Genomic DNA, 26,901 nt, shown 5'->3' on the forward strand with positions numbered 1-26,901 from the left:
AATAAGTACTTTGCATGTTTCCAGGTAAAACTGAATTTCATTTTCCTGATGCTGATCTTTCCTTGGTGAAGCTAGTTTCCTGCTGGAGAGACCAATCTGTACAGGTAGGAGGCAGTTCATGCTGTGAAAGACAGCTACTTGATGCTATGACCCAATTTGTTGTTTGACACACATTCCCTTTACTCTAGGACAATAGGTGTTTTATCTATACCTCTTCTGGGTTTCACAAGTAAGGCTAAGCATAGCCTGCAGCAGGTCTAAGGTAGAGAGAAATGAAAGAAATGTGAAAAATATGAAGGAATGAGAGCAAGAGAGAAAAGACCAAAAGTGTTCTGAGGGTGGAAAACCAGCCCCACAAATTACGGGAACTCCTTCTTCTAAAACCTGTCCAATTCAAAACTGAACTCCTAGAATATTTCATCTTGGAGTGGCAATCATTTTGTTAAGGAACACTTAGTATATGTCAGATACTATGCCTAGCACTGAGGATATAAAGAAAGGCAAAAGACAGTTTCTGCCCTCAAGGAGCCTACAGTCAAATGGGGGAGACATGCAAACAACTATATACAAATAAGCCATATGCAGAAGTAATTGAAAATAATCAGCAGAGGAAAGGCCGCCAGGGTCAAGTTCAAACTTCTTGATCTCTCACAATCTGTTGCCAGGTTTATCTCTTACCAACCCCTTATTCTAAAGAACCTGGTCTCCTCATGTCACTCTAAAATACTATGCCCATTCTCCACATCTGAGCCTTAACTCATTCTGTTCCCTGGCTATGGTGTCTTCCCACCTTTCTAAATCTAATCATTCTTTCAAAACCATACTCAATTTCAATCTCCTGTGTGGAATGTTTCCAGGCTAGAGGAAAATTTCCTTGTTCGGAGAGTGCATTGTGATATAAATAATAGGTATGTCTTCTATAGCTCTTATTGATAGTATCACTGATTTGGTGCTTATTCATTCATTCAAAAACTATTTATTATTCATCTTCTGTGTGTAAAAGCACTTTGCTTGGCTCTGGGGGAGGAAATGAGAAAATTAAGACATGATTCCTATTTGTATGGACCTCATAATTTAGCCCTTAACATATACTACTGGGAGGGGAAAGGGTTTCTTTTAATGATATTTTTCACCTATATCTCTTTTCTATCCAACAAGGCTATAATTTCCCTTGGGGTAAGAACTATGTCTTATTCTCTGAATCCCCTGTACATACAGTAACATTGTACCTCTCACGAAGTAGATAATCCACAAATCTTTTTGACTTGATTAACTAAATGTAGAATTTTCATCCATTATCCCACTGTAAGGAACATATTGGAAAATAGCCTTTTATGCTTTAAGAGATGTGAGCAAGGTCAGTAGTCTGTGTTTCCAGGGGGCATGTGGATGTTAGACTCTCAAAGTTTACCCCCATAAATATGTTATGGTTACTTCTCTTATCTAAGAATATTACTTGGCTTTGTCCCCAGATGTTCCTTTTCTCTTTCCCTTAGTGTTGCTTCATTTGTCCATCTTCATCCATGGACATGATTTAAAATAATTAAATTATTAAGAGCAGAGATAGTAATTGCACAGATTGCACATTCCATTCAATTTCATGTATCATCCCTCTCAAGGCAGAAACTTATTTCATTCAAGAGTTCATTCTCTATTCCTTCCTCTCTGTTCATCCCCCCAGCCACAAGCCAAAGAAGTTCAGTGTTTTATAAAAGAACTCTCATCTTCCTCATGAAATAGGAGTGAGACACAAGCAACTATCTGTAAAAACTTCTCTGCTTTCCATAGTTCCAGCAATAAGAGAAAATAGAAATGCAGGCTTATGCTTCCAAGAGCCCAGGAGGGATCAGCCAGTGCTCTTTCCTGTTTCTACATTGCTTCATCACTGAAATCAGACATTGCCCAAATGCTCCATAGGCTCTTTCCTACAGTGTTGACAGGAGGCAGAATGGGTTGGCTACCACTGCGTCCTTGTCCTCAGTCTTTGTCTTTAACTTTCAATACTTACACTTTCTCTTTTGTCTTATGTTGCCTATCTCCATTTGCCTTCCTCCAAGTGTTTTGCATCATAGCAAGAATACCAGACAGACAAAAAAAGTGTCACATATTAAAGCCGTGCCAGTGGGCTTAAATGCCTCTATTACAAGGCAAAAAGAGGAATGAAAATTACCTCCTTCTGCCTTACCACTTACTCATGGGCTTTCTAAAGAGGGTTAGCTTGGACCTAGCCACCACAGAACATGATAGAAAGCTTGACCAGCACAACAGCCACACATTTGGAACTGTGAGGAATAGTTTCAAGAGTGGCCAGGCTGTACTCCTTTCTAAAAGGATCTCTGAATTGCCTTCTCCAACCTTCTCTCTTTTGGAATCTTCCATATCCATCACCAGTTCACTTGCCTCCTATGAACTTTCCTTTCTTGTCTCCTCCGTATTTAGCACTTTGTGCCTCTTTCATACTCTTACTCTATTCTGCATTCTAGTTACTACACAGTATCGCTTATTAGTGCGTGAGCCCTATCCCCTACAATTTTATAAATTCCATGAATGCAGGGATTATAATTCAGTTATTTTTGTGCCCCCCTCCATACTTAGTACAATCATCGACACATAATAGGGGTTTTTAAAAAGCTCAAAATAAGCTAAAGAAGGAAATGGCAAACTACCAGTATCTTTGCCAAGAAAATCCCAAATGGGGTCACAAAAAGTCAGACTGGACGGAAAAAAAAGGACTGAATAAAAGGTGTCGAATAAATAAGTGAATACATACAATGGGAATTGTTATGCAAAAAGGGTTTCTTGCTCAGGTAAATCCTGCATTGCATATGAATGTGTTTTTGATTTGTTGTTGTTTACATGTTGTAGAGTCAGGAAATTAAGCATGATGTGATTTTATTTTCAATTATTGTAAATTTTTATTTTGTAAAATGTGACCTTTTCTTCAAGGAGAAGTTTCAAAATATTATATCGTGTGAAAATTTCTGGCCCAAACATCTGGTTTACTTCCTTAATTTGATCTTGGGAAAAGGGTTACCAAGAAACAGAGCAGAGACAAGACATTTATGATCAAGGCAAGGTTTAGCCCTGTGCTGGGCAGCTAGGTGACACTGCCAGCTGGGCACTGGAATCAGGAAGACTCATTTTCGTGAATTTGAATCTGTTCTCAGACACTTATTAGTTGTGTGATGCTGGACAAATCACTTAATTCTGTTTGCCTCATCTGTCAAATAAGCTGGAGAAAGAAATGGCAAACCACTCTAGTTTCTTTGCCAAGAAAACCCCAAATGGAACCATGAAGAGTCTAACAAGACTGAAAGCAACTCAATAACAACTACAACAATAAAGGTTTGGAAAATGTTTCCAAACTATGGGGGATGTCCATTGTTAATCCAAAGCTTTGAACCTTCATTGTTATACTTGTAGCTTGACCTGTCCACCTAAAAAGATTAACTTGTAATGGAGAGTAACATTTTCTGGAATTAAAATCATAGGCATTTATAGTCATCCTAGAAAGACCCCTTAGATTTTTGCTTGCTGACTAAGCTGTTTACTTATTTTCCCTTTCCCAGCTCTGCCAGAAAATCAAGTCAAGAAGCATTAATTAAGCACTTACTATATGCTACATACTGTGCTAAGTATGTGAGATAATAAAGAAAAGCATAAACAATTTCTGTCCTGAAGGAACTCATAAATTTAGATAGTGTCAAATAATTGATATTGTGGTATAACAGATAGAAAGCTGGCTTCCGAAGCAGAAAGACCTGGTTTCAAGTCCTGCTTAACTGGCCAGGTGTGTCTGGGTTTGCTGTGTAAACTCTAGATACCTCAGGAGACTCTCTAAAAGCACAAGCCACAAAGCAGTTGTTGATCTGCATCCCTATGCTTTTCGAGGCCTATTCTTCCCCACCTGCACCAAAGAAATCACAGGCTAGGTCCAAAAATCAAACAATGGTCCAATAGTACACATCAGTGTTGTGATCTCATCTTTGTCCTTGACTTTTGCCATGCTAGGAAAGTTGTATAACTTCTCCTTGCCTTAGTTTCCTCACTTGTGCAATAGAACAATTTTTTTTGTTCCACACTTAATATCAAGCATCTGACAAAAATTAATTTAATTAGGTATTTTGTATAATCAAGAGGCAATGTGACAGTCTTCTTTGTTGTTTAGTCATTTTTCAATTGTGTCTGACTCTTTGTGACCCCATTTGGGGGTTTCTTGGCAAAGATTACTGGAATAGTTTGCCATTTCATTCTCTAGTTCATTTTACAGATGAGGAAACTGAGGCAAACAAGGTTAAGTGACTTACACTGGGTCACACAGCTAGGAAGTATCTGAGACCAGATTTGAACTCAGGAAAATGAGTCTTCCTGACTTTAGGCCTGACACTATCCACTGCATCACCTACCTGCCATAATGTGGCAAAGGGTATAGCAAGCTTACAGGAAGACGAGAGACCAAGTCCTGTTTCTGATATATAGGGGCTGTGTTACCTTGGGCAGATTTTGTTTAATCTCTCAATGCTATAGGCCATCATTGCTCAAGTGTTTTGGCCTCAACACCCCTTTATGCTGTTATTGAGGGACACCCCCCCACCCCAAGTAGGTTGTATCACTTGATATTTACTGTACTGGAAATAAAAATAGCTTTGTATTAATATAAAATAGATTTGACCTTGAGGATCTCCTAAAAGGATCTTGGGCATACCCAGGGGAACCTGGACCACACTTTGAAAACCACTGCCCTAGACAATTCTTTTAAGACAAAAGTCACATAAAAGGTGGAGAGAGGTTCCTCATTTGGGAGAGTTTCTTATATCATTTAAGTCATGGGTCTCATTCTTTTCCTTTCCCTATGTGATCACAGAATATAGAACTGAGAGGAATCTCAAAAGTCATCTCATCCAACCCTTTAATATTAAACTCAAGGAAATTGAAATTCAGGGTGATAGCTTCCTCACTTCACCCAAGTAGTAATTAGGTGTGCCAACTTCAAACCCAGATCCTGACTCTAAGTTCACTGCTCATTGGACATCTCCTCACTGCCTTTCTTATGTTACGTTCAAGGTATTTTTAAAAATATTTTGCTTTAAAGACTAAATCAAATTATGACTCTGGGTAAGCCATTTAACTTCTCAGTGCCCCTGGATTTGGAGCATCACTGTTATACAGACGCTTTGACTTTCCCCATATTAAACACCTCTATCTAAGTCCCTCAAAGAATAAGTTAAAGAGCAATTGCCCTACATTTGTAAAAGGAGGGGCTCATATATTCCCTGTAACAACGAACTATATTTGTGTGTATGTGTGTGCACACTGATACACACGTGCGTGCGCACGCACACGCACACACACACACACATACACACACACATACATTACATATTTATCTCAACAGCCTGGTGTAATAGTTAGAGGATGATGTCTGAAATTTGGAAGAACTGAATTCAAATACTTTCTAAGATACTTAATAGCTGTGTGACCCTGAGTAAGTCACTTTGTCTCTCTTATTCTCAATTGTAAAATGGGGATAAAAATATACTTACTTTGTAGGGTTGTTGTAAAGATCAAATGAAATAATATATGTAAAGCATCTTGCAACCCTTAAAACAATTATGTGATAGACAATATAACACATAAATATGAACTACTTTTCTTATCATTTGGTGAGGGAAGGTTGAAAAGAATGAATCCAAATAGACCATCCCAATTTCTAGGAATTAAGGGGGAAAAATTTTGTTAAATGCATACTCTGTGCCAGACATTATGCTAGGTGCTAGAATATAAATTAATAGGCACCTGGGTATAGTCACATATATTCCATGTTACTGGGGAGGTGGAAGCAGGAGAGTTGCTTGAGTTTGGGAGTTCTGAACTGCAATAAAGCTAAAGCTGATTTGGTATCTGTGCTAAATCCATCACCAATATGTCGAACCCCCAGGAGCAGAGGGCCGCCAGGCTGCCTTAGGAATGGTGACCTGGCTCAGGTCAAGAAAAAGAAAGAAAAAAAGAACAGATTAAAGCTTCTATGGAAATCAGTATTAGGATAGAGCCTTTGAGTGACCACTGTACTTCCAACCTGGTTGAAACAGGGAGACATAGTCTAAAAATAACAATCCCAACAAAATGTAAAATAAACCTGCCCTAAAGGAACTTAAATTCTATTCCCTAGTGGATAGGGAAGAGAGATTTTGTTGAGAGGTCACAGGAATAGAGTAGAGACATAGCTGATTGTCATGGCCTTTCCAGAAACAATATGAGTATTCATTTGATTACTATTCCTGGAGCAAGAGATGGAAAACAGGGGGGTTGAAGGGTGAGCATATGAGGACAGGCTAGATGGAAAGTTATCTTGGGTGGTTGGATATGAAAGACTGGGCAGTACGACCTCTCTCCCTCTGCTCCTTTTTTGAAACAGGTATCAGACTCAAAGAGGAAAGAAAAAAAAAACCAATCTACTTATCTGTTACTTTTCCCACTGTCCAAACACAGCTGACCTTGAGAAACAGTGTAGGGGAAGAGATGGGGAGGTAATGGCTTGCAATTTACATGCTTTTGATATTGCAAGTTACTGGAAGCTCTTAAGATTCGATATGCTCACACTCAGGAGTGTCAATGGTGGACTAGAATCCCTTGGGAGAAATGTTGCTTAACTGTAGAACCTGGAAAAGCACGAGAGGCCAGAGTAAGAATGAGTGATGTGTAAATGTTTTTTGCACACAAGGATAGACAGGCAGGAAGCAGAGATTTATAGACACCTTCACAACGTCTTGTGCCATTTTATGGTACTTTGTTGTTCCAAGCTGTTAGGGAAAATCATTACAAAATGTTATTTGGCTGGAACGCAGTAGTAATTCCAGTAATGAATATGTGATCCAGTTTTGTGATAGCTTCTTCCCAGGCAGTGAATTGTATAAAGGTTATTTTGAATCTATGGGCACCCATGTATAGTAAAGGCTAATGCTTTGATATAATTCTTTTGAAAGGATTTTTAACACATTTTTTGGGGGTAGGGAAATATCTCTGTGGTCACAGTCCTATCAGGTAGTCTATAATTTAAAATTAAACTATATTTAAAAATCTAACTTATTTTTGTAGTTTTATACATAGTGAAACTTTTTTTATTAGGATCATTCAAAATGTATCTTTAACCATTAGTATCGACCTTATACACATTTAAAAAACATATTTTTATAGCTACCATCAGTTTTTACATAACCTACATTATCCCCTGTACCTGTCCCCTAATGTGCATTTTATTGCCTAATAGTAAGGTACTATCATTGCAAACTAGGATTCTTTTTCCAGTTTCATTTATTGCCAAAAATTTATGTCAACTTCCAACCTATTTCATACCTAAATAGAGTAGTTGAATTAGTAATGTTCAAAGCCTTTTCCATTTATAAAATTTTATGATTTTCAGAAATACCTTGCATTTTTTTTTTGCCCAAAATTTATTCAGTTTTGCTGGTTTTTTTTTTAATATTAAAAATTAAGTGTAAGGTCAGGCCTGCTACTCAGGAGGCTGAGGTTAGTGGGTCATTTGAACTTGGGAGTTCTTAGCTGAAGCAAGCCACACCAGTTTCATTTGGGTGTCTGCTTGAAGTCCAGTACAACATAGTGAGCGCTCAGAAGTTTGTTATTTGGGGGTGGTGGGGCACCAGGCTATCTACAGAGGGGCAAATTGGTCCAGGTCAGAAATACAGCAGGTTAAAATTTCCATACTATCAGCAATGGAGGTGGGGCCTTGGAGCCCGAGTTTTCCCTGTGCCCCAAAAAGTGTATTAACAATTCATATGTCAGTAAGTGACCATTACATCCTCAGTTTCCTGCTAGGCATTGTTGGGAGTACAGAAGAACATGATTCTTCTTTACTGAATTTATAGTCTAGTTAGGGAGACTACTCTAATGCATATAAGATGACAGTTAAGTGACAGAAAATATACATCACAAATTTTTATTGAAAATTTTATGAAATAGAAGTCCAAGAAACAAGAAAAATTTAAGTAATGTGTTTATTAAATTTGCATGTAACATCAGCCTGGGAGGGAAGTTAACACGTTAGACGACATAATTTGGCTAACAAAATCTGGAGAGGCCTGAATGGTGTGGTTTTATAAAGCTTCTATGCACAAGGCATTAGATTATACAATTAGGTGATATTTAATAAGAATAATAACAAGAAGAAATCAAGTCCTATACTTTAGTTCAAAGTACAGCATGGGGGTAGATACAGTTAGACAACAGTTGCCATGAAAAAATCTGAGTGTTTATTGGATCGTAAACTCAATAAAACTTGAGTGGAACATGGTGACAACAAAGAATTTAATGTGATTTTAGCTCCTATTAACTGAATTATAGAGTCTAGAATAAATCAAGTCAGAGTCTGACTTAATTCTACCCTCTTTACACCACATCTGGGGAATATCATATTCATTTCTGGGCCCAAAAGACACTGACCATGTAGAATTTATTCAGAGATCTGGGGCCAAAATAATGGGACTTGAGGTAGTGCAATATAAAGTTTGGTTGAAATGAAAATATTTAACTTGGAAGAGAGAAAACATATACTCCCTCTCTTTACATATGTGTGTGTGTGTGTGTGTGTGTGTGTGTATGACAACTATTTTCAAATATTTGCAAGATCGTTATGTATTAGAGACATTAGGATTAAATGGTGGTGGTTGTTCTTCATGCAGGAAAAGGACTAAAATGATATCATGGTGGGATCAAGGTACAGTGTGTCCATTTGTGGCTGATCACACTAATACAAGCTTGGAAGGCTCTATCACAGTTTGGGCACAAATAGTTCATATGAACATTTGGAGTAGAGATGTCTCCAAATTTGCACATCTCACACTTCCTTTGAGCTACTGTAGTTCTGTTTTGTTAACAGAGCACAGCACCTTCTTTGATGTGGATATGCTATGTTGGTCAGTCCTGTGCTAGTATCTACCATGTCTCACAATTGATTCCAAAGTTTTTCAGAGACACCTTGAGAGTGTCCTTATATCAGTTCTTCTGACATCTGTATAAGAGCTTGCATTGTGTGAGTTCTCTATAAAAGAGTCTTTTAGGCAAACATACGTTTGGCATTCCAGCAACATGGCCAGCCCATCAGAGTTGCACTCTCTTTAGTAGGGTGTAAATGCTTGGTGGTTCAGATCAAGAAAGGACCTCAATGTATGGTACCATATCTTTCTAGGTGATCTTTAGAATCTTCATAAGATAATGCAAATGGAAGTGATTCAGTTTCCTGGCTTGGTGCTGGTGTATTGTCCAGGGAAACAGCTCTGATGGCTCTGTAGACCTTCAGTTTAGTAGGCAACCTAAAACTTCTTCTTCCCCACAAGTCTCTCAAACAATCAGCTAGCTCTGGCAATGCACATTTCAACTTCCTGATCTATGTGTACAACTTTGGAAAATATAACTGCCATAGTAAGTGAACTTATCCATGGCATTCAACATTTCTCCATTTGCTGCAACTAATGATTCCATGTATGGATAGTGCAGTGTTGGCTGGCAGAGAACCTTTGTTTTCTTGGTGTTGTCAGGCCAAAATGGGCACAAGCAGCAGAAAATTGCTCCATACTCTTGCATCTCAGCCTCAGAGGCTGCACTGAGTGCCTAATCATATGTGAACAAAAGGCACAGTTAAAGCTGGCCTGATTTAGTCGGATACACGAGACATCCACTCATCCAAATAATGGGTCGGTAGGACAAGAGTTTCAGAAGAAAAAGATAAGTCTTTTCAGGCATGCCCTGCATTCTTCAAGGCATGGGGGGAGGAAAAGCCTGAGGAGTAAGTATTCTAGTAAGTGCTTTTAGCACACGAATACATGTTTAGTAAGTTCTTGATTTTACATTCAAACAGTTCAGCACTGTTTCCAGTGCTCTTCCCAATATATCATGCTTTCTTCTACATGAGTTCTGAGATCCCTAGATGACATCTTCAATAATCTCTAAGGCCTCAAACACTTTTGAACTTTTCCAATTTTATGATGTTGTTGTAGGGGCTTGCTGTTTTCAGAAGCTATTATTTCTTAAAGTCTTTTTATCAGGAAATCAGTGAAATCAATGTGATATATAAGAAGTTAATGTGGTGATGATATATATTGAGGATTGGAATATGGAAAGCCTTAAGTCAGGACAGGTAGCTTTGAGGTTTCTCTTGAAAACCACTTTCATTCTTTTCCATTCAATTTGATAAACATTGATTGAGCCCTTTGTGCAAGTCTCTGTGTTAGGCACTGAGTGTGCAAAGATGGGAGAAGATTCAATCACTTGTCTCAAGAAGCATCCAGGCCAATCAAGGGATAAAACTGAGCACAGATAGCTATGAATCCTCATGGCAAGGCTAACAGAGCTGTCCAGACAATATACCATAAGATGAAGAAAGGATGGATCATTTTCATTTGGAAGGATAAAGAACTCCTTCATGTGGTAGGCAGTACCTTTAACTTTAAACTTCTTGGTTCTTAATTACAGCTTGTTGTTTCTCTTTGCATCAGGACAATTCTAGACTAGTATCTATTCAGTTGATAAGGAAGACAGTTTTAGAGACTGTTGATACTGGACTTGGAGTCAGGAAAGCCTGAGTTTAAATTAGACCTTTTATACTTGCAACTCTGGGAAAGTCATAAGCTCTCAAATTTCAGTTTCTTCATCTGAAAATAACCATAACATCTTCTTTACGCTGTGGTTGTGAAGTCCCAGTGAGATAATGCAAGAATGCAAGCTCTTCCAGGAAAATGTAAATTTTTGAAGGGCAATGACTGTTTTTGTTCTTGTCTCTGTGTCCCTAGTGCCTAGTACATTGCTTGGCCCTTAGTAGGTATTTAGTAAATGCTTGTTAAATTGTATTGAATTGAATAATATATGTAAAGTACCTTTCCAACCATAAAGTAGTACATAAATATCTGCTATTATTAATAATCAGAGGCAGCATCCTAGAATCACCATGTATTTGAAAGACGAATCATTTTTTTTCACTAGCAGTGGCTATGTTTGATATTGACTTGGCGTAGATTTCGCACTGGCAATCTGCATTTTGAGGTTATTTGCAATTGGTCGGGTGCCACCCAGAAGTCACTTTTGAGTTAGTAAGTGTTAGGGCTCTGAGTATGTAATCGATCCTGCTTTTAATGTCTAATGTTTTGCATGGTTATTATTTCTCTTCTTGTTTTTTGATGATATTCATATTGATTATGAATGTAATAGGAATTTATAATGACAAAATGCATCGATAAAAACAAGATTCAACAACTTACTCATGAATGCATTATATACGAAACTAAAAATTAGAAATAGTAAAGGAAATTATGTATATGCATATATTTTATTAGTTAATCAAATGTCATGTTTTAGTATATTTTATCCAGTGGAGTGTGTAATTTTTCCACTTGGGTATAACACTGGATATAATTAGCTTCTCACAGTAGCTAGGTGGCCAAGGGCCAAATGGGTACCATTCCAGTTTGCAGCCTTGCTATATATTATGCTTATCACATATCCTTGCCCTATGACTAATCTCCAGAGTCCTAGGAACTATAATGATGGGGTAGGTTTATATCAGAGGAAATCTAGAAGACATTTTGACCATGGAGCATCTGACCTATGGCCTGTAGTATCTCAGAAGCCTTGAGGCGATTTTTGAGTAACTCCTCCTATATCAACATGGAACAGAGATCTTCTTTCACATTCTGTTTCTGGGGACTTCCTGTAGGAATTTGGAAATCTCATAAAACCACTTCCTAGTTTTCCATGACACTCCTGTGGGCTGTCCAGCCCAGTGTCTGTTAAGGTTATCCCAGCGTTTTTGTTTTTGTTTTCTATAGGAAAAGGCTTCCAAAGAACTGGCTAATAAAACCAACAGGATGAATGGCATTATTTATACAGAAAGAAGAGGACACAATTTCCATGAGCTTGTAATTACATTAATGTACTCTGTAGTTTCAAACCTTGTTGGCCACAGGGTGGTTAATTTATTGCCATAGTCACTCTCCCACATTGTCTGTTGCATTGTAAGGGGATTACAGTCAGCTTCAGTAGAGAAATACCCATAATGATGAAATAGCTGAACCTTAAAGTATAAGAACAGATAGCCATGCTATGAGTATAAACCACAAGGACCAAATATACATGAGCAACATTTAGGTGAAGAAAAGCTTCAACATTGTTAATTAGCATGGACTTACAAGATCTATGCCCTTACTGAATTGGGTAATCATTTGAATGAGTTAGTTTACAATCCCTGTATTCATTCATTCAATAAGCATTTCTTAAGGGTCTGCTATATACCAGTCACTCTGCTGAGTTTTGAACATACAGAGACAAAAATGACAGCAATCTTGATTTAAAGAAGTTTATATTCAATACAGCATAAAAGATGGTTTTTATGAGTCGTTGTGTTCAAAAACATTGATCAGCTGGTGCCCAACTTTCCAAGTTTAATTAGCTATTCTTTTGGTAACAGAAATACAGTCCTTAGCTGATGCCATGGTGAAAACCTTTACGTTGAGTTTCTATCCCATTCTATAATTATGTGATGTTGTGATCTGATAGAATTTATGGTTGATATTGTCATCACACCCATAGTTAGACTTGTAATTAGGAGTAGAACATTGAATATTCTGGTTTAAGCAAAAACTTTCCCACACTTCCAACCACTCTCCTGACTTCCTGTAATTTACCTCCTTAGTGACCTATTTGGGTTAATAAGCTAACATACTGAAGGCCGAGGGGCTACCCATAACTCAGTGTTTATTGCTAGGAAAGCAACTTCTATTCATTTTAGGTTGTATCAGTTCATCTATATCACTATATCTACATCCAGGTAGCAGTTATCTACCATCATTCTCCCTCACCTTTGAAGGAATCCAAAATCTGGTTCACAGTGTTCCTTTCTACCCTGAACCCAGCCCTCTTACGTAATTATTTGATATACATTCAGACACCCAAGTTTGAAATTCATCAAGCTCTTTACCTCCTATGATCAATGTTTCTGTCATGTTAAATCTGGTGGTATTTTTTTCTGCCACCTCTGCTTGCTGTATACCTCCCCCCACAAGGCCCCTATCTTCTCTTCTTTCTATCCATGTAACCACCTTTTTAGTCCCCTTTGCTGGACCATTATCTATGCTCTGTTATATATGAGGATACCTCAGGACTTTGTCCTGAACCTTCTTTTCTTTCCTCTCTGTACTCTCAGTGACCATTATTATCTTTACTGAATTGACATGCATTTATTAAACTCTTATTCTGTGGATACAAATAAATGCAACAACAACCATGAAAATAATAAAAATAATACTTGCCCTCAAGGAATTCACATTCTAATAGAGACAACACAAAAATAACTAGGTATGTACCATGTCGCATATTTCGATATATATGTGTGTGTACATGTGTGTGTGTGTGTGGGAGAGAGAGAGAGAGAGAGAGAGAGAGAGAGAGAGAGAGAGAGAGAGAGAGAGAGAGAGAGAGAATGGAGAAGATGAAAAAGGAAGGCAATATTGGAGGTGAAGATATAGTTACTAAGGTGACCTAAAAGGACTTCCTATGGAAGGTGTCATTTTGCACTGTCTTGGATAAGCCAGGGAAACTAAGACAGAGGTAAAGAGGGAAAGTATTCTAGGCATCTGTATACAGATGACTCACAGATCTACATATCCAGCCCTCATCTCTCCCATGTACTCTTTGCCTAGTAGATTGATACTTCAATCTTGCAATCTTATGGACCACTTATAGTGAATATATCTAAAAATGGAACTCATTATCTTTTCCCTTTAATCTACCTCTACCTCTTAATTTCCCCATTTCTGTCAATAGCACCACCATACTTCCAATCTCTTAGGTCCACAACCTTGAAGTTACAATTGATTTTTTTTTTTACTTTCCTGGCTCTCCCCCTACTTCTCTCCCTGCCCCCATCCAATGATTTGCAAAGTCTTGGTTATTCTGCCTTCTCAATATTTCTCTCCTGCTCCTTTTTCATTCTCAAGATCATCCCTTCAACTCAGGCTTTAATCAACTGGAACACTGAAATAGCCCCCTAATTTTTCCTTCCTCCTTTCTTTCTCCTCTGTTCCAAAGTGTTGTCAAATTGATATTCCTAATGCTCAGATCTGACCACATCATTTCCCAGTTCTAGAAGCTTTATTGACTCCATATTACTTCTAGAATAAAATATAAAAACCTCTGTCATTTAAAGACTTTCACAATCTGTCTCCAACCTGTCTTCTAAGATTTCACATTATTCCACATCATGCACTTTGTATTTTAGATAATCTGACCTACTTGTACATGATATTCCATCCTCTTTCTCTGTGTCTTTACATAGGGTATTCTCCATGCCTAAAGTGCTCTTCTCCCTCAGTTTCATCTTTCAGGATCTCTAGTTCCTTTAAGGCTTGGTCTAGGAGCTATATGTTCTTTCCACTTCCTAGTGGTCCCTCTCCAGTATCCCTAAAATTAATTTGTATTTGCCATGTATATACTTTGTATTTATTATCTGTGTGCATGTCATTTCCTTCCACTGAAATGTAAGTTCTTTGAAGGAAGGAATTATATTGTTTTGATTGTGTATCTTGGGCATTTAGCATAATACGTTAAGAAATACTTGTTCAACTGCATTGAATTAATCTGCAGTAAGATATTTTGAATTTGTAGTTGTTGCAACAAGGAATATCAAGAAGCATATAGCACGTTGCCTTGCCATGTTCTTTTAGGAAACCTACAGCCTTTAGATTGTCCCTACACCTGTGTTCAAGATCAGTGTGCTTTGCTTGGATAAAAAGCATATTTTCTTTTAATGTTATCTTTTTTTTTGCTTCTCTTCTAGATTGTCCTTCACTTCTATGTATTTACATTCCTATCTATTATTTTCTCCTTTGTTTCTTTATTAAGATTTGTCATAGATTTCATTTTTTTTAAATTGTACCCATTATTTTTAGTGTGGCAGTCCATAAATTCTGCTCTCATTATTTTCTTTTTTGAACCACCTAGATATAACATATTGTGGGTCCATGTTCTCTTCATAATCTGTCTGTCTCATCAAATGTTGGATCATTTTCTTTTGTTTTGCATTATTTATTCATAGATGCCTGAACTCATTTACTAGATCTGGATTCTGCTATTATTGTTTTCCCTGTTGATTTATCTGCTTATGTTCAATATCTTCAAGTTCCTTCTTACTCAGATCTTTGATAATTTCAAGTCCCCCTTCCCCTCCCCTTATTTCCCATATTGCTCATATTCTGACTCCTTCCCCTCTGATTGTGATTTCCTTAGGGCATGAATCTCATCCTCCTCCCACGTGGGGCAATTTATCAGCCTAGGTCTCTGTCCCAAATAAGTTTGGGGGGGGGGGGTGGGGGGGGCAGAACTAGCCCCAGCTGGATTCTGGGCTCTTTCCTTCAAGCTTAGTGGAGTGTTCTACAATTCCCCCAAACCCACCCCCCACACAGTGTGCTGTCTCATTCCCTCCATACCTCAGCTCTCTGACCTGCCAGTCCTGGCTACCGCAACTAAGAACAATTTTTGTCATTTAGAGTTTGTGTCATTAAGGCTCTGAGGGCAGGAGTATGTGATAGGTTGTTGTATTGGACTCTTATTTCAAACCCAGACACATGTTATTCTCTTTTCCCTTGCTTTCTCTGCTCTTCTGAAGAGATCTTTTGTGGTGCAGAATGTTGTCACTGCAGTCTATGCTGTCAAGACCCCGCCAAAGTTTTGGCAGCCACAGCCGTGCAGCCCAAACAAACTTCTACAGCCCTAATTCAGGATCTCCAGGGCACTGGAGAGAGGGAGGGGACTCTGGAGTGTGAGACTGAGTTTTGTTGCAAGCCCTACTGTTTGGTCCTTGCATCAGCCAGTTTAGCCTTCTGGCCAGTACATGGTTGGGGCGGGAAGGGTGGGGGTTGTTGAGTGGGCGCAGAGTAAATGTCAGTTCATCTTTTAAAAAATTTTCATTTGTATTGTGGGTTTTGTAGACTATGGATATGGTGAAGTTATTTTATCCTTGGCACATAATTTCTGTTTTGGAGAAGTTTAAGAAGTCATGAGAATCAGAACAAATGTGTAGTCCTCCATCTTGTTTGTCACAGAATGGAGAAGTCCAGCGTGCAGACTTTGGGCAGAATGGGCAGACTCAGAGGAAAGATGAAGTACTAGACTTTGTATAAGGGAGAAACATAAAGTCCATGGTTCTTGGTTGCAGTATGAAGCCAAGGTAAACTACTTGCATGGACATGAATGAATAAAAGGAAAATAAAATCCTTAAAGACAAAGTTCTCTTAATAATCCCCTTAGAGTTGGTTATACATTTTCCCTTGTGTTCTGGATACCAAATTGCAGCTGTGATTTAACCCTTCTGATATTTCCATTCAATTATGTTGCTTTGTCTGGATCATTAAACATGTATCAAGCACCTACTACATTCTAGGCACTCTCCTGAGCCCTGGAAATACAAAGAAAGGTAAAATATAGTTCTTGCTCTCAAGGAGTTCACCTTATAATGGGCAAAAGGGAGTAAGGTAAGACCATTTCATCAAAATGACTTTAAATATGGACACCAATGATTAGTAATGGGACAATGAACCCCAATTTGAACCCCAATTTTGTCACTTACTATCTATGAGACTTAAGTCACATAATCGTTCTGGATCTCACTCTCCCCACATATAAAAGGACAATACAGGAACAGATAGCTCTAAAAATCCCAGAAAGCATGGTAGGAAATCCCCAGAGCACCATAGAAAAGTACACGTAAGAGTACTGTATGTTGCAGGGGGAAAGCATTGGAGTGAGAAGACCTGGGTTTGAGTCATAGCTTTACCATTACCAACCTGTTTGACTAGGAAAGATCTTTGGAATTCTTAGCCCTTGACTCCATCCACTAAGTTTCCTTGAAGCTTCAGAGCTATAATCTTATAGTCCTAAATCATTTTTAACTATTCTGGCCCTTAGTTTCCTCATGAACAAAGGTTGTAATTGTTGGGTTGTTGTGGGGAGGAGGAAAGTGAGCTAGACAACATCTAAAGTACTGCTTAGCTTTAGACCTCCTAGCCTGCATACATACACTCACACAGACACAGACACAGACACACACAGACACACACACACACACACACACACACACACAGAGTCGGGAATTGTGATTTTAAGTACCATAGAAATGTCACCAAGAAAATATTGCATTCAGAACTCTATTAAAATACAGTGATTACAGATTTTCCAGTCATATAACTTAGAGTATCCAAAATACCTCTTAAAAAAACACTGTACATCATTTTATGGATTACACCAAAATTTTTACCTGCAAGAAAATTTGGAATCTATTTCATTTTCATGAAAGTAGAAGTAGCTTATTTATCTGGCAAACATGAGTAACCATTTCATTATTTTTCTGTAGCTTCATGCTTCAAGGATCTAAGGGATATCGTGCTTTAAAAAAAACATTTAACAAGTTGCAAAATATACCGACTTTCCATGTGTAAAATAATTCATTTATTTAATACATTTGGAAGGATTGTTTTTGTCTACACCACTTTAACTCAAGTTTCAAAATGAAACCTCATTATTTGGTCCTAGCCATATATCACCATCAAAATCCTCTAAAATAATCCTTCAAAACATTCTCAATTTTCTTTTGAATTTTATTTGAACAGGTCATTGAAGCAATACAGGCTGTTCTGCTGGCTGAAGTTCAACAATATATGAAAACCTTAAGAAAGATATCCATCAACCATCCACCACTGTCCATGGTAGGCAATGGAAATGGAGAGGTGGAGACACTGCCAAAGAATGAACAGTCAGAGCAGCTAGAATTACAATGCATTAAAAACATTCCTTCACAAAGTAAGTGCAAAATTTATTGGCATATTCTTACATCGGAACTTTTCTACTACTTAGAACATGTTGAGAATATGTGTCTATAATATATCATTTTAGAAAGACTCGAGCCAAGTGCCCAGTTTCTGACCTAGCCTGCTATCAATTTTCTCCTACAATTGTCAAGGTTTTAAAGACTTCCAAATTCCATTACTAACTTCCATCATTGCATATTTTCAATAAGAAACAGTGCATTATTTCTCAATTTTGAGTAAAATATAAAGCAAAAAATTAAAGTATAATTGGAAATAATGTTTTTGTTTCACAGACACAATTAAAATTTATTTTTTCCTATTGATAATTTCGTTCTTATACAGTGAGCACTAAAATTAATTGCTTCCATTTTTTATCTTAATAATGACCCTGTGTGATGTTTCTTTCTTTCTTTTTTTTTACCAACAAGGATATGATTTGGAAATTAATTTAGTTTTATAGTTAGATCATTCTGTTCTGCAACAAACTTTGTCATCATAACTTTTTAATGCTGCTAATGTTTATAGTTGGACCAGAGTAAAGCTGAATTTATGTTATAGAATGATATTCATGTTTTTAGCCCATTAGCTAAGTCTTGTAAATGAAGTGACCTAAATTTTACTTTCCATCTTATTAGTAAGGCTTCACAAAAGCAGCTAATTTACAATCTGATTGAGTGTGTGTGTCTGTCATGAAAATTTGTTACCACATGCTTGTTTCCAATATGGGAAAATGATCAGTGCTACTTGCTATGAATAGAAAAGAAAAATGACATTCTCTTTATCTGGAACTAAGAAGGGTGCTAATCTTAAACCTTTGAAAAAGTGTCACACATGGAAGTATATTTTCCACTAATGAGTATATTGCATTTCTAAGCAAGGTTGTTAATTTTAGTTCATGATGCCAATTTTGTTGGTATTGATAAATGTAGTTAAGGACAAATGACTGTTTCAGGCTTAGTACCTCAGCAGAGTGATATCCTCAGTATCTAGAGATGTTTAGGCTCTGAAGCTGTATTTTTAGTGGTTTACCTACAGCATTTGGGCCCTGATGAATTAATTTCCATTAACCCAACTATTTTATAGCTCGTGATGATAATTTACAATTAAAACTATAGTTACCACACAGATTGGAATATTCATGGCAGCTGCTGACCCTATTTTCTTCCACTAAGGAAAACCTGTTTGAGAAACTAAACTGGTACTAAAAATTTGCTTTTTGTGGCATGTACTTAGAGTGCTAAATATGGAGTTAAGGAGATATGGGTTTCAATACAGCCTCAAACTCTTCCTAGTTTTAAGACTCTGTCAAGTCATTTAATCTCTCTGAGCTCCACATTTATTATCTGTACAATGGGGATAATAATAGCACCTACCCAGCACACTTCCTAGATTTGTTCTGAGATAATGTATGTAACACTTTACAAACAGAAAAGTGTTATACAAATGAGAGTTTTTATTGTTATTGTTAAATTGCTGGAGTCCAGATAAAAATCGTTCTGGGACAAGTTGCTCTCCCTCCTGTCTTTAATATTTGTCAGACTATTGTGAAGATGGATTAAATGCTTGCTTTTTGTGTTGGGCTACAAGTTCATCTTCCATAGAGTTACTGAAAGTATTTTTGTGACAACTTAATAAGCAGAGAGTATGATGGGGCTGATATGTATTTTACTTTTTTACATTGGTTTCAATTCATTTTTATATTTAGAGAGCTTTTCAGTCCATGCGATTTGAAGGTTATATATATTTTATGGCAACTTCTATTAACATGTTGTTTTTAAATTGTAGACTAATAGTTTTGTCTATGATGATGCTTTGGTTCTAACACAGTTTATTTCTTAAATTCTCAGTAATATTGTAAGGGTTTTATTTATCTGTTTATGAAGAATAGTGAACTTCCAGCATTTGCTCCTAGCCTCTTGATTTTATTTTTGCAGGTATCTATTAGGTCCTAAATTTTGTAAGTTGTAGTGATATTTTGTATTTTCTGCCATTTCCTCATAAAATTGTCACTAATAAGTTCAGTTTTCTTAAAGATGGCTTTTTTTTTTTTAGTTTTCCTAGTAATGACATGGTAATAAGTGGCAGAGGTGGGATTTGAACCCGGGTCCTCTGCCTCCATGCAGCTAGGTGGCACAGTGGATAGAGCTCCAGGTCTAGAGTCAGGAAGACTCATTTTCATGAATTCAAATCTGGCCTCAGACATTTATAAGCTGTGTGACCGTGGGTAAATCACTTAATGCTGTTTGCCTCAGTTTCCTCATGTCTAAACTGACCTGGAGGAGGAATTGGCAAACCACTTCACTATCTTTGCCAAAAAAACAAACAAGCAAACCCAAACAAGGTCATGAAGAGCTGGACATGATTGAAAATAATACAACAACAACCTCTGCTACTAGAGGCAGTAGTTTTTGTCTTTCTGCCATATTGCCTCCAATAGAAGCACCTTAATCTCAAAGGACAAAGTTATTGGAGGTCACCCTGGAGGATGGAATACTTGTAAGATATAGTTGTTGTGGATAGTTATTTCCTTTCATGTTGGGTAGATTCTTGTTAGGTCCCACTCAGGGGATGATCTTCTTCCTATAATTTGATATCTATATATGTCAGGGCGCAATCATCCTCTATGTTTGTATCTTTGGACTTGGCCCAATGATGAAACCTCAGGGGCTTTCTGTCACATTGCCCTCCATTCTCTTCATAGTTCCACAAAGAACATTGGTTCCATGCAATTCAGCCATATTGAGGGTTTGTCCACTGTTGTCCTGCTTTTCTGGGTCTTGTTCTGAGGAATGCTCTCTTCCACTCAAGTGTTAAATAATCCTGTAGTTACAGAGGTAGGAGAGTAGGTGCTGTAGCATTTTAGTGGGAAAGGAAATTTTGAAAAATAATTTAAAGCAGGTTTATGTGTGAGTGTGTGTGTGTGTGTGTGTTTACACGTGTGTTAAAATGAAGATTCTCTAATAAGATTACTATATTTGCCATTTACATACTCTTTAGAAACCATGTCCCTGCAATTGTGATATCAAAGATAGGTTTTGAAATCAAAAGCACATATCTGAGTCTTAGCTTTGGTACTTACTGTATGATCTTGGCTGAGTCAATCTCTGAGACTCAGTTTTCTCATCAGTTAAAAATATAACTGAAAATAATTTATATTAATGCAATTTCTAATTATTGAAACACTCTTAAAGACAACTATTACTAGCTATGTGACTCCGGGCAAGTCACCTAACCTTTCTCTGCTTCAGTTTCCTCTACAGTAAAACAGAGATAATAAAACTTGTAGAGTTGTGAGGATCAAATGGTAAAAGTACTTAGTATACTCACTAGCATATAGTAGGTACTTAATAAATGCTTCCTTTTAATAAATAAATGTTTATTATTTAAATATTTTTATTATTAAAATTATTTAAATAATTTTGCTTGATAAAATTATTGTGACATTAAAGTTAATTTCATAAATAAATCCCTTTCCTTATTATCAGTAACATTTTCAATTATTTTAAACTACGGCAGATGAGTAATAGCAAAAAGGAAATTGTTAAGGAAATTTTGTTAAGTAATAATTATACTTTTAAAAATCTCTTTGGGAGGAGTCTAGCATGTTAGCTCTGATTTTAAAATCTATCCATTGAGAAAACTAGCAGTTTCATATAGGAAAGACATAGGAGAAGGAGGGATCATGTTTTTAAAATTTTGTTTTATATTTTCTAGACATGGAGACAGATTTTCTGTATCCAGTTTCACATTTGGCCTAGATTTATCTAAGTAGAGTAGGGCAACCAAATATATTATTTTACTACATATCCTTACAAGATCATGATAATGATTATTCTGTTACAGTGGGCCTTTTCTCATTCTTAGTTGTGTCATCTTTTGACTAGTCTTTGTAATCACATTTCTTTTTTGCTTTTTAGAATAAATTTTTTAAAAGCATTTATTAAGTGCTTTTAATAGTCAAAGTACTAAGCTAAGGGCTGGTGACAACAAATAGAAAAGTAGAGTAATCCCTTATCTCAAGGAGCTTAGATTTTAGGAGGGTGAGCCATCAGATGTAGAGGACTGGTGGTCAGGAAGAAATGAGTTTTTCAGCTTGGAAAGTCATAGGGATGGTAAATAATGCACTGGGGAGATGATTGCTTCCTTCCCAGTAGCAATGGCAGTACTGATTGGATTACATATTGATTAATTGCCTCCCTGTAATGCATTCAATTTCCCAGTTGTATGGAAGAGAGCAAGGAAAGTTTTTATTCTAGGGTGTTCTGGAGCTAGTTTATACTGGCTCAAAGAGAGCCAGTTGTTAAATTTTCAGTGTAAACATTTATACCTTGGAAATTGGCAAACACTACAAATTAGGGCTTGATTTATTGTCAGTTGACAATTTTGTCTATTGTCTAGATTTAAGAAATTGATGGAGCAAATGTTAATAATGCAGATTAAATTTTGAAGTGTATCATGTATTTTTAGATTGCTGGTTGTTAAACATTTACTACCATATCTGTGATTGTCTTCACCTCAAAAAGCGTCTTTAATTTTATAATATTAATAATAACTATAATTTTTCATTGTTGTAATAATTCTTTACAGATTAAAAAAAACACCTTCATGCATATTATCTTACTTATTCCCTGAGATGCTATGTGTTTTACCCATGGTCATGCAGCTAGAACTACAACCCAGGTTTTGTGATCCCTGTATAGTACTCTTTTAATTTTACCATTTCAGTTATTCAGTTTACCAAAATAAAATAGTATAGAAGATAGGTCACATGTTTGAAGTTTGACCCAAAGAATCAAGGAAGAATTGTGTTTGAATTCTCCCTCTACCTACCTAGCTCAGAAATAACTACCACCAAAGAACATGAGATGTTGGATTGTATTTTGAATGCTAACCAACTCAGGATTCCCTCTGCCCTTTTTAAATGTGTTTGCTTGACATGTTTTTTTTTTTTTTGGTCTCATAAATTTAAAGCTGGATTTAGATCTTAGAGATCATCTAGTCCATCCTCCTCATTTCATGGTTTCATTTCAAATCAATAAGCATTTATTAAGTGCCAACTATGTGCCATGCACTAAGCTTTAAGATAAAATATAGATATGAAAGACAAAAATCACATAGCCTCTGACTTCAAAGATGAAGAAACTGAGTCATGGAGAGGTTAAATAATTTTGGAAGGCTTTGCAAATAATTTAATTCTTAAAAATAGGCAAGTGTGATCAGCTGCAACAGACTAGGAAATTAGGTATTGTAGGACAATATGACTATCTTATAGCATGTTTCGAATTTATAAATTATGAATTATATTACTTTTGCTTTCAAATGCTTTCTTTCAAAAAAGACTGACATTTGTACACTTGTATATTCCTTTAAGGCTTGCAAAGGCACATACACAAACACACACACACACACAGTATTTGTGTGTGTTTTCTCATTTGAACCTCTCAATACGCTTGTGAAAGAGTTGCTTTTACTATCCCCATTTTACAGATGAAGAAGTTAAGACTTAAATGATTTGCTTATAGTATACAACTAGTAAGTAATAGATATAGGATTTGAATCTTGGTGTTCCTCACACCAAACACAGTTCTCTAGAGGATAGATTCTAGACATTTTGCCACACTGTCTCTCTGGTACGCTCATTTGGAATAGCCTCCCAGTAGCTATATTGTTGTAGCTATTGTCATATTTATATTGTCATTTTACGTGTAAGTTGTAAGGTTGTTGTGGGGTTTTTTTTTTGCCTGAGGCTATGTTTTTTGTTTGTTTGTTTTATAATGGCTACATTGCTATCATTTACTAATCCTTCCTCACATGGAATTGGAGTTTCAGTTTAGTTTACAATAACATTTAAGGCTAAGATTTAGCACATGTGAAAACTGTAATGGTTTCTGTTTTAAAATGCATTTGAAAGTTATCCCCCTCCACTATTTTTTTCTCAAGCTGTTTGGAATCAGTTTAAGGAAGTGCTCTAAAATCTTCCATTAAATAAATTGGTCATGGTAGAAATGGAGACTTTGCAGATAAAACTGTCACCTTGGAATTATTGGTTGAATTTAAATTTTCGAGTTAAACTGTGTTGGAGTGAAGATGATGTATCAAATAGGGGTATTGCAAATAATCTTTTTTATTGCATACAAAGTTTTCAAAGTCTTTTATCTACAAAATGAACTGATGACAAAATGCCTTTTTTAAATGGTGAAACAAACCCCTACATTTGTAGTAAATCAATGGAAAACATCCATTCACTAGAAAAAGTCCTGCGGCCTTCTCTGGCAGAAGGTCTCAGGGCAGACTTCCTCTGCCTGCTGGGCTTTTCAGAAGGAAATCTGTCTAGTTTGGGAAAGCATTTTACACTTAGTTGAATACCTCACTGGGGAAACCCTTCTGTGACTGTCTTTTTCTATAGTAAATGAGTCTTCCCCCACCCTCTGTGAGGTCTCCCTGCCTGATTAAGAAAGGCCAGAGAGTTGATCTTTATGGTCACAGAAGTTTTTAGTTTTTTTTTTTTCTTTTGGAATAGTCTATGTGATTGTTGATTCATTTCCACTGCCAATTTGGCCAAAATGTCTACTTGCATCTCCGATTTTTTTTTGCAGTAAAAAATAAGTCTGCTTTCTTTAAGACTTAGATCTTTCTCTTTTCAACCAGGAGTCCTGTGTTCTCTGACAGCTGTACAGATAATTAAAGGATATCTTTTGAACATCTTGAAACCTGGAGGATGATTGAATATTTCATTTAGGCACCAGCTTGATTCCCCCTTTTCTAACAATCAGAATACAGATTTATTCAGATTCATCCAAATTCCCCTAGACAAAGCAGTGGTGAATCTACTTTTTATGTTATGAGACTGCCAGTTGGACTTTGTTCACATATGTTGTCTAAGTTTCCAGTGAGTACCTTTGAAACTTTAAACTTAGAACATTAAAAATGATAACAGGATTTAGATGAGAATTATTTTTTAGTTTTCTCGGTGTGACCTGTGTTGTTAATGACAAAACTGCCATGAAAGAAACAAAAGGAAGGGAAGACATTGAACTTTCCTATGACTAGATTGGCCACCCTTAGTCAGTGTCAGGGAGTCCTTGAAGGACCAAGAATCTAGAAACCCTCTGGTAGTTCTGGCACTGAATCCTTATGTATGTATGTATGTATGTATGTATGTATGTATGTATGTATGTATGCATGTACATATATATCTAGCAAGTTGCTTCATATCTTTAGGACTGTTTTGTCATCTGTGAAACACAGGAGTCAGATTAGGTGATCTCTAATGTCACTTCCACTTTGTAAGGTTCTGTGATTCCATGATTTTGTAGACAAAGAGAATTACCAAAACACTGCTTTACTTGTTCTTCTGGGATACCTTCTACTTCTCTACTTGTCCCTGTATTTGTGTACTAAAAATAGGCAGCATGGTATAATGAATAAAGAATCTATGAGTCAAGAAGACCCTGGTTGATGCCCTGCCTCTGACACCTATTGTTTATAAGACACTTAGTCACTTAACACTTGGGACGCAAGGCAATTCTCTAAGACTAAATTGCGGAGCAAATCAACAAAGACAGGAGTGACCTTACCATATGTACAAGTAGTGTGTTTACCCACTGTAGCAACTCCTACAAAGCCACACATAGTATCACCCTTGACTAATAACTCAGGACATCTGCCATTGATCTAGCTTCCCCCTAGTCTTCTCCTTGCCCCTATCCCTTCTTTCTCAATCCTACCCTTTCCTTCATGGAAAAATAAAGATGTTTGTGCATCAGATCTAATCTAATCAGAATCAACATGGACCTCTTTTTCCAATTGGAATGAGCAGAACCAAGAATACATTGTATACAGTAACAGCAGTTGTTTTAAGAACAACTTTGAGTGAATAAGTCATTTATTTTTACTATTATAAATACCCAAATTAACTACAAAGGATATATGAGGGAAGATACTCTCTGGAGCCAGAGAAATAACTGGTAAATGGAAGTATGTATAAAATGATTTTATATATATAAAACTTAGAGTCAGATTTAGCTTTGAATTCCTACATTGAACACTAATTAGAATGATGACCTTCAGGTACTCACTTCACCTTTTTGGGACTGAGTTTACCCATCTGTAAAATGAGGGGTTTGAATTAGCTGATCCTCCAGACTCCCTTCCAGTTTTACATCTATGGTCCTTGTGTGGGATGGTGGGCTGTATACATGGAATATCATGTGTGGCATCTATAAGACAATTTCACTGGAATGTGAAAGGGAGTGATATAAAATAAATCTGGAAAGGTAGGATGGAGCCTGATTATGATGAACTTCAAAAATCTAAGAAGTTTGTATGTAGGCAATAGGTAGCTACTATAGCTTCTTGAGCAAGGGAATGCCTTAGTTAGGCCTGTCCTATCTGAAGTTCATTTTGATATTCTTGTAGAGGTTATATCCAAGAGGGAGACTGAAATCCAGGAGACCCAATAAGAAGCAGTTGTAGCAGACTGAGGGATAGGTGATGAGGGTCTGAATTAGGGTGGTGGCAATGTAGTTTCAGGGAAGGGGATGATTAGGTGATAATGTGCCCATAGAATCAAGAAGGTAGTCAACCAGACCTGGAAAGTGATGGAGTGTTGTGAAGTAGGGATAAATTGGGAGACAGTCAAGTCTAGGATGAGTCTGATGTTGAAAAACTGGTTGGCTAGAATAGTTGCACTAAAACATTATTCATTGGCTGTTCTCTGAAGATAGCATTCCCATTTCCCACTACCATAATTGCAACATACCTCTTCACCTTTACATTTGAGAGTTCTTAGCTCCCTTCAAGACTCAGATCAGGTGCCTCTTCCTTACAAGAGACCTTTATGAAACTCCTTAGTTGTGAATACTCTTCTTCACAAATAATCATGTATTTTCTTATATGTGTACGTGCTGTATCTCTATTTTTTTTCATTTTCTCTTTGTATCCTTTATGCTTGTCTGTGGCTCACATATAATAAATATTTGTTGAATTGAATATTTTCGCAAAACTGCTTTTGTATTCCGAATTGCTCATGCTAGAG

The 26,901-nt window shown here is 36.8% G+C and overlaps 1 protein-coding gene across 1 annotated transcript in view; it reads left to right on the top strand.

Moving 5' to 3' along the window:
* WDR72 (WD repeat domain 72) overlaps positions 1-26,901 on the top strand; it is a 251,952-nt gene that overhangs the window by 149,267 nt on the left and 75,784 nt on the right. The window contains exons 17-18 of the mRNA XM_036736044.1: positions 25-104; positions 17,667-17,856. Of these exons, the coding sequence (XP_036591939.1) occupies positions 25-104; positions 17,667-17,856 (270 nt within the window). The remainder of the gene's footprint in view (positions 1-24; positions 105-17,666; positions 17,857-26,901) is intronic.

Source organism: Trichosurus vulpecula, chromosome 8, assembly GCF_011100635.1.
Source record: "Trichosurus vulpecula isolate mTriVul1 chromosome 8, mTriVul1.pri, whole genome shotgun sequence".
NCBI classification, from domain to species: Eukaryota; Metazoa; Chordata; class Mammalia; order Diprotodontia; family Phalangeridae; genus Trichosurus; species Trichosurus vulpecula.